The sequence below is a fragment of the Epinephelus moara genome, chromosome 2 (assembly GCF_006386435.1).
Source record: "Epinephelus moara isolate mb chromosome 2, YSFRI_EMoa_1.0, whole genome shotgun sequence".
NCBI lineage: Eukaryota > Metazoa > Chordata > Actinopteri > Perciformes > Serranidae > Epinephelus > Epinephelus moara.
In genome coordinates, this window is record NC_065507.1 from 10,520,656 (window position 1) to 10,529,435 (window position 8,780).

The 8,780-nt window shown below is 41.2% G+C and overlaps 1 protein-coding gene across 1 annotated transcript; it reads right to left on the reverse strand.

Moving 5' to 3' along the window:
* Positions 1-2,036: 2,036 nt before the first annotated feature.
* Positions 2,037-8,016, reverse strand: smtla (somatolactin alpha). Its single transcript, XM_050074553.1, has 5 exons — positions 7,957-8,016; positions 7,556-7,746; positions 6,014-6,127; positions 3,280-3,459; positions 2,037-3,115 (listed from the first exon to the last, which is right to left on the reverse strand). The coding sequence occupies exons 1-5, from the start codon at positions 7,970-7,972 to the stop codon at positions 2,921-2,923; spliced, it is 696 nt and encodes a 231-aa protein (XP_049930510.1). The 5' UTR covers positions 7,973-8,016; the 3' UTR covers positions 2,037-2,920.
* Between the last annotated feature and the right edge of the window lie 764 nt (positions 8,017-8,780).

Genomic DNA, 8,780 nt, shown 5'->3' on the forward strand with positions numbered 1-8,780 from the left:
CCCAAACCAATTCCCTCTTGTTTGCAGTGGTATGATAGAAACGGCTGTATCGCAAAAGCAGCAGCCTGGGTTGTCAGAAGTTAGATGTAAAGGAAAGACCGCCTTCCTACTCTCACCTCTGCTCGTCCTCCCTTTTCTACTTCTACATAAGCAAACATATACAAACCCTTTAAGTGACACGTTCTTTGCTACAGCCTAAATATGTCATTAAAGCACAGAAAACGAGGAGGAAGGAGAGGCACAGAGCTACATGGTTTTCAGTGTGGGAGATCATACAGGGGCTGTGAGACCGTTTTAGGTCTTTCCAAGCTGTCGTTTTGAGCCATAAATGAAAGCAAAACAACAGTGTGGGAGCCAGCCGAGCCAGTGGAGGCTTAAGGACTTCGTACTTTGAGTCTTGGTTTCATATCAAGCCAACACCACTTCCCAACCTAACTCCTCTAGCTGTGTACCTGCCTTCCAGCCATCCATTTTCTCTCTAGATCCAACCTACTTCCCTGCATGTCACACTGCTCAGAGCTGTGCTCAGACTCTTTCCCAATCATTTTTACCTCTATCTCTCCCTTTCTCATTTTTATGCGCTATTTTTTTCTCTCTCTCTATTTGATTGACAAATTTCACATCACCGCTGAGGGAAGAAAAAAAAAAAGAAACAACTGCCCTCTTTACCTCTCTTTGCCTCCGTCTCTCAGTCCATTTTCTTTACATTTCCTGCTCCTTTCCTCTCCCTCTCCTTTCTGTCTGCCTCCTCTGCTCCACTTATGCATCCCAGCAGTCTAGATTTCCTTTCCTCAGGTTATAATAGTTAGACTGTGAAATCACCCGGGCCCCACACCCCTCCCTTCATCCCTGTGTCCTTCTTTCCCCTTCCACTCCCTAACATCTTTCTCTCCCGCCTCTGATCCCCTCCCTCCTCTCACTACTTATAGCCAATCTTTAATATTTATGGCCTCAAAGCTGGAGAAGTGGGTGGGGGCACGGGGTTTTACCTCGCCTATGATTACTTGCGTGTTGTCAGGAACCAAACGAGGTGAGGTGAGGGTTGCACTACAAGGTTGAGGCTGTGGTGCTGCAGCCCTGCAGAGCAGAACAGAGTCTACCCAATCTCCTCCGAGCCCTCATACTGAAGTGATTAGGCCACAGGAAGCTGAACCTGACATTGCTGACACTAGGCCCCCCTACCACATCCTGCCCCAACATCCACCCACACCACACGACACCACCTCTCCACGCTGACACCCGACTCACCGGGGCAACCACAAGACTTGATTTACATCTTCTGATATGGTCACAGAGGATGAAGGAGCAGAGGATGGAGGACACAAGAGAGTGAAAAAAAAATCAAGAAGAAACCTGAGATCAGTGAAAGGGGGGGGGGAATAAGAAGGAAAAATGCTCATGGCGGCTGCTTTTTTATTGTTTCCCTGTCTCATGGTGTGGTGGCAGATGTAAACAGGAACAAGCAATGCAGCCTGCCAATTTCAAGCCTATTAAGTGTAAGTGGGATAACTACTGCAGGTGCTATGTTTTGGCTGCTGGGATCACATAGATCAAGATATCTATGACAGTATGGTGTTATGCATATGAAATATTTTCTATGAGGATTTATTTATGGTTCATGCACTCCATTATCCCACATTTTGTTTCATAAATATCTAAAGTAAATAAATAAATATCTAAAATAATATATTAATTTACATTACTTAAGTAAAAAATATATAAATGCTGGTCGCCCCGCTCCCCAAATTAAAAATGATTCTCTCCAAACTGATCCAGTGCATTTAAGCTTATTATTTGGAAATACAACATGTCATAAAAGGCATGGCAATAAAGTGATTAACATTACCTTGATGAAAGAGCACTACTGCCCTCTTGTGTTTGGGGGTGGAAAGGGCAGAACTGAGAACAGAAACTTCATTGATTTAATCTTGACTTTGGAGAAAGTTTTCCCTCATTTATGGAATCAAAAACAGGATAAAGATGTTGATCACACTCGCTAGCTCACTCACAAAAGAACATTTCAAAACAAAAGTGTCTTATCTTTCTACAGTTTGCTTTATTAGCGCCTTAAATTAGCAGTTCACTCAAAAGGTTTTCACAGTACATTGGGCTTCTTGTATTTACACATGAGATTACAAAAAATATATTTGTATTCTGCATTACATATTCACTACATCTAACAACCAAAATGTGAACAGTTCCACTCCTGATCATTCAAAGTGAATAACAAGCTTCCTCTATTACATTCGTGTTAAATTAGGCACGTTTAGGAGCAGAAATATTCCTGATTCTTTCATGAGTACTCTGCAAATCTAAACCTGCATCTAACCAAAAACTCAAGATAAGTCTTGCCTGCCTCTCATTTTAGCTGTTATTTGTTCTCTCTCTCTGCCTCGCTCACACTTTCTTGCACCAATCAAAATGTGTGTCTTTTTTAAAGTAGTGATTGCTCTCTGTTTGACTCCCGTCTCCGGTGAAAGTGTTTCATTTCACTAATGCAGAAGTGAAACCGTCTCACTGAATACTCTGGGGGCCGTGGGAATAATCAAAACACTGCGAGAGCCAGCGAGGAATACAAACTCCAGTTAAGAACAAAGAAAATGGAAATCAATGGCAGGATATGCAGATTTTTTTGACAGCTCGACACGCAAATAATCTTTTGGGAGTTTGCCCTCTGTTGCCTTTGCCAGGTTAAAATAACAACTGAGCAGGAAAATATAAAATGCGGTATGTTGTAGAAAGGGCACAGCATTACACCTACTTAGTTTTGTATGAAGGTGTTCCAAAACAATCAATAAAGAATGTACTGCATTGCAAGCAAGGCTGAATCGCCTAAGGCATGGTCATATCTTTAAGTGCACGGCTACCGACCTCAGGAATTCATTTAAAGCTGTATTATTTAAAAGCTGCACTTCATGTCTTATGCACAGTTGTATTTGTCAGTTTGTCGACACTTGAGTAGCTTTAGGAAAGCCTCCATCTTATGGGCGTCTTTCTTGAAGCAGCTGAATAAGGTGTAGTCTCTCATGACAGAGTCCAACATCTCTGGCTGCACATCATATTGAAATAGGCCTTGTTCACTGTGGTTTGCGGTCAGCATTCCCTCATCCAACATCTGCAGGAGAAAGGTTGGAAACATAACAGAAATATTAAGAAACAGAGACAAAAAGGGAAGGAGTAAAGCTCTAGTATGCAGTATTCTTATGTGTTTTATAATAAAATTAAATTATCTTATACATGTGTGAGTTTATAACAATCCAGAAATGGGATTTGACCCACCTTCTTGATGAGGACCACCACTCCCTGCTCCAGACTGATCAATTTCTCAGACACCCACTTGGTCTTGTTGAGTAGCATGTCAGGAGCAGCATCGTAGCGATCAAGTGAGGTCTGCAGGTAGACCAAAGGCTCGATCCACGACTGGACCAGCATCAGCACAGAGTGGAGCAACCACTTGTCCTGCAGGGCACACAGGTGAAGAGCGGGAAGAACAGAATGAATGAATAAAACAATGGTTGCTATAGCTGGAGAAGCTAACTCTCTGACCATCTCTGACCTTAAAGCGGAGCTGGAGAATTATAGAGCAGCAATTTTGGCCAAAATACAAGCCTCACTGTGTCCGATTCAAACAACTTAAAATGTAGTGTGCATCAAGGTGGAGGATTCCGGTTGCAATGGACACCTCTCTCTGACCCAAGTGTCAGGCTAACTAGCTTTGAGCTACAGGTAAAACAGCTCCACACTGAAAACGGTCTTCTTAAACGCAAGACAAAAGACCTCCAAAATTGTAGGAGTAGGAGTAGCTGGCCTATCCGAGGGCTGCGAGGGACGTTTGGCTACAGATTATATGTCTCACTGTTTTATTGACGTATTGCAAGATGAAACGAAACCTTAACCAGGAGAAGGAGAACATCCCTGACCCATGATTGTTCATTTTCTACGCTACGAACAGAGAGAGCAGGTACTTGCCCTCGTGAGGAAACGGGGACAGCTTGTCTAACAGGGACAAAAGATTTTTATTTTCCCAGACATGAGCAGCGAGCTTGCCAAGAAGCACGCCGCATTCACCACAGTCAAATCCAAGATTTACAAGAAAGGTGTTAAGTTCAAGCTCCGCCATCCAGCTGTGCTTTCACTAACGTACCAGGGCGACGGGCACAGGTTTCACGAAGCTAAGGTGTTCTACAGTCAACACCTGGTGGATTTAGTGGATTAATCTGCATGAATAAGTCACAAATGTGGCTCCTAGTATACTGCTGGATTTTTCTCCCTGTTCGTGGACATGCACTTGAATGACCACAGATATACTGGTCAGTTGCTTTGACTACTGTACTGTACACATCGGCCCCTTTTAAAACTTGACTACCTCAACCTGACCCAAGCTCCTTGTTATAAAATGTTTTGATCTTTGTCATTCAGATAATAGTTTATGCCCATGTTATTTTTATTTACCAATGATCTTCTGTTAAACTAACATTCAGTTCATAGTACTGAAGACCACATTTACTCAGCATTGTTGGAGATCCTTGAGTTGCAGTTAGAGCAGCCCAGATTATTATGGCATGGATTCAAACATAGCAGATATGTCAGCTAAACATTCGCTCTGTGAACTCCGCCGAAGCGTAGTGTAACAAAAATAGGTTTTAAGATTAGTAATGCTTTTTATGCCAAAGTCATACCCTACCTATGTTGCGTAACTTAAAAATAGCAACATAAGCCAGATTTGCCTCTTTTTTGGTAGCAGGAGTGAAAATAAGTCTAACTCAGCATTTGTCATACCGTGGTTTGTGTATGATGAAGACAGTTGGAGAAAGATTTGATGCAATATGTGAGGAAGGCTCTACAGGATTCATTTTTTCCTCAGCAACTAACATGTTTTTCCAAAATAATGTTCCGATTTTAAGGCATTCTAGTATCTTGAATGGATTGAAAATATAGCTTGCTTTGCATACATCCCCCCTAGGTATGAGCTGACCCTCGAATGTTTATATGTTGTTGGAAACATTTATGTCTTTTATGAACAGCAGCCTTGTTGCCCTTCAAAATGAATATCAGACAGCAATGAACAGAAGTGATCAAAAAAACTTAATAACTCAATAAAAACATGACTTTTGATCAAGGGCTCGCTAGCTACGAAACACAGAGCAACAACAGTGGGTTGAAGTGTCATGGGTAAATTCCCTGTAGCAGAGCAGACTCTAAAGCAAGTGCAAATGACCACCATACAAATGGCCATTAAACCGCAGAGCAGGCAATATTTCAGCAGAAAGGGCAGAGGATAAATTATTAACATAAAGAAGAGCCTTGCAGTATATGCACTTTCAAAGATCCCATTTACCATTATAGCGATGACATAACTTTTAACCAGCAGTTTCAATATAGCGAAATTTCAGTCCTTGAACACATTGCTTTTGCCATAAATACTTGGCCTTTGTTAGTTGAAGGAGGATTATTTAAGAACTTCACATTAACCAGATTACAGTGCACATCAGCCAAATCACCCTTCACATGCCCTTTTGCTAAGTAGCTCAATCTAGTTTCCACACTGCTGATCAAGCTGACATTTGGCCTGAAAGGCTATGTCCAGTTGGACAGTGGTCAGAACCCCAGACAGCACAGGGAAAAGTATTCTGAAATGTTACACAGGCAAGTATATTTGTGATATCTGAGGACCTTTCACTGTAATTAGAGCAAATGACTGATCATTTCACACCTGACAGGGACACATAAGATGGGAGGTTCACTTGCACACTACATAAAAGAAGAAAGTTTGGGCTCTTAGCACCACTGCAGCTTCAAATTGATTTGTGAGCAGACCTGTACATGCAAACAGACATGTATAACACTACCCCAAAGCTGGCACCCACACACAACCACAAATGTGTATGCACAAGAATAATTATATGCACTAGCACATAAAAGCAGAGGCACACACACACATTACACGATTAAGATCAAAGACCCTGACAAAGGAGAAAGAAAAATCTGTGGTGATCAGCAGCCATGTACTTACAGATATCTGTTGGATTTCACTTTTGGAGCTGGGGAGGGGTAAGGCTTTGGTGATACATGCATAGCCAGCTTGGTTCCTCTGGAGCTGCAATTGGAACGGTATAAACATCTCCTCCTACAATCATGAGAAAAAACAGACTCATGAAGTGCATAGATGTGACTTAACCTTAAAGTTTAGTATGTAGAATAAAGACAGTCTTTTATTGTTAGTTAAGTTTATTCTCCATATTCAAAATTGAAGGTCATAAGCAGCATTATTCCGCTCTGCGTTTGTTTTTGGAATCCTGTTGTTTTTAGGCAATGTTACAGTGGTTACACTTCAGTCCTAACCTTTTAAAAGAAGCCTTTTAAAAAATAGGCAAGCAACACTTTAGTGTATTTTTCCAAGTGATTTGAAAACCTTCGATTCTCATAGGTACAGAATTACAAGAACACGCAAAAAGACACATCAGGAAAACAATGACAAAAGCTCCACCAATCTCAGCCACTGGAGACACAGCAGAGACTCATTTTGTTCTGCAGCATGTTCTCATCTGTAGACCTCATGCAGCGTGTTCTCAGTAACAAGTCCTACATCACCCCCATTTCAAAGACCTTTTTGGATCTCGAGCCGCGGAGCGAAGGGGATTCAACAGGCTGCAAAACCTGCGCTCTCACTGCTGCAGTATATCATTATCACATTCGTATTACTCCACTTCAGGCCTGCTTCTTCAATAAAATATCTTTGGCTCAGAAGAGAGATAGAAGATTACTTTGAAGCCTGGCAGAGAGGCGATGATCATGTCAGAATCAAAAGCAAATAACAGAGTATCTAACAGAGAGTGTCAGTGCTTTTGGTCTAGCATATTGTGAAAAAGGCCAACAAAAAGTCCTTTTGCTCTCATTGTAGAGCTCATTCCAAGTGTTGCTAGACTGCATGCTGGATTCAATGATAAGAAAAACACATACTGTACCTTGGGAAATATGCCCCTTCCTTCCTAATATAACTGATGAGCCATTTTCTTTTTAATTACACTTCAGCATTGACATGTAAGGAAACAACAGAATTTCATTGCTCTTTGGATGACTAAATTTTATGACAAGTTCTTTCTACTTGTATAATAAAAGGTATTATACAGCTTCTTAAACCCAAATTTTTTGCATTGCTGTCACTGTAGCCTTTGCCTAAGGCTGTGCTTCTACAGCACTGCTTTTCAAAATGCTGATTTCACATTTCATAAAAATATTTTAAAAAACTAACTCATGCCCAACATTAGCGGATAAGAATATTCCCCCTATAGGTAATGGATTTTCTTAGATTGCCTTTCGGTTCAACCCTCTCTTTCTAGGCACAGTGGAAATAATTTTCTCTTGTCATGTGATCCTCAGTGTGAAGAGTGATTCAGTTTCTCCTGAGGCTATACACATGCTAAATCTACGCCTTTTATGCTATACTGTAAGAGCCTGTGGATGCAACGGATCTGACGAACATTTTTTCTTTTCCCCCCCCATACGGCACACAAGTGCAAAGATTCATTTTGGTGAAGCGCACGGTGTTACTCACAAACAAAGAGCATGATTCTTCTGAGACACGGTAGATGAGTTCAGCATGCTGGATGACTCGGTCTAGAAGTTTCTCCTGGGAGATGGAGGGGCAGCGGGAGGGGCTACCCTGCTCTTCCTGACAGTCTAGTGGGATACTTACAGTTCGCAGAAAGGGCCAGAGCAATAGAGGCCATACACCCCGCTGCATGACTGAAGACAACCACAGATGTAACAAATGTTCACAAGTAAATACTCAAAACACAGAAATAATCCCGTATTTTTATTTTTCACTGCAGTGCCACCTTCGTCAGCATTACATAAATCAAAGTCACTGCTCAGCTAAATAAACAGGTGTAATTTATATCTCTGAGGACAATTACAAAACATGCTGCTTTTCTGTCTTCAAGTGTGATGCATTACCTGTCACCATGTGCATTCTGTCAGTAGTCCTCAAGTCCTTCTTTGCTTCTTTGTCATGCAGACTTCATTTATAAAGCCTGACCAGGCCATTAATAAAGAAAAGGTCATTTTGGTCTTGCGTAGGTTCTTGTAAAAAGATACTGTTTTTCCCAATGCATTTCTTTTCTCATGCATAATACCAAGATATTAGCTACAGTCAACATCGCTGGGCCTAATTACCTTTTTCTTGATTTAAAGTTACAAACTGGGAGTTTTTCTAAATATATCTGGCACAATTGATTATCAACTGGCCTTGATTTAAAAAGGAAATCTAAATCAATGTTTGGTACATTTCTATTCCACCCAGCATCCTGATACCACTGTCTGATAATCCAAGAATGAAGGCTGAGACTGATTAGGTTTATCAGACAAAAGCTCCAAAAAGGAATGGGCTGAAAAATCCCCCCTTTCAGCCGAGGTAAGTACGTAATGTAGATTTAAACATGCATGACAGAGAAGGCTGCAGAAAAGACAGCGTGGAGCTGTAATAGATACAACAAAAAGGGGCTGAATGAATGAGATTCAGAAATCACTGGGATCTAACAAAACCCCTCAAATCTTCTTTTTTTATTTTGACATTCATATTCCACTCTGCTCAGGAAACCACGGGTGTGTGAGAGTAGCTCTACCCAGAAGCTATGGTTTCTCAACTGTAATGACTGTTTTTAGCTGTCATAGAAGGAAGCACATGTTTAGTAGTAATCCATGCCTGTTTGAAACAGACTCCATTAAATGCTCTTTTTTGTTCCTTCTTGCCTCACTACTTATTCTATCTGTCCTTGTGT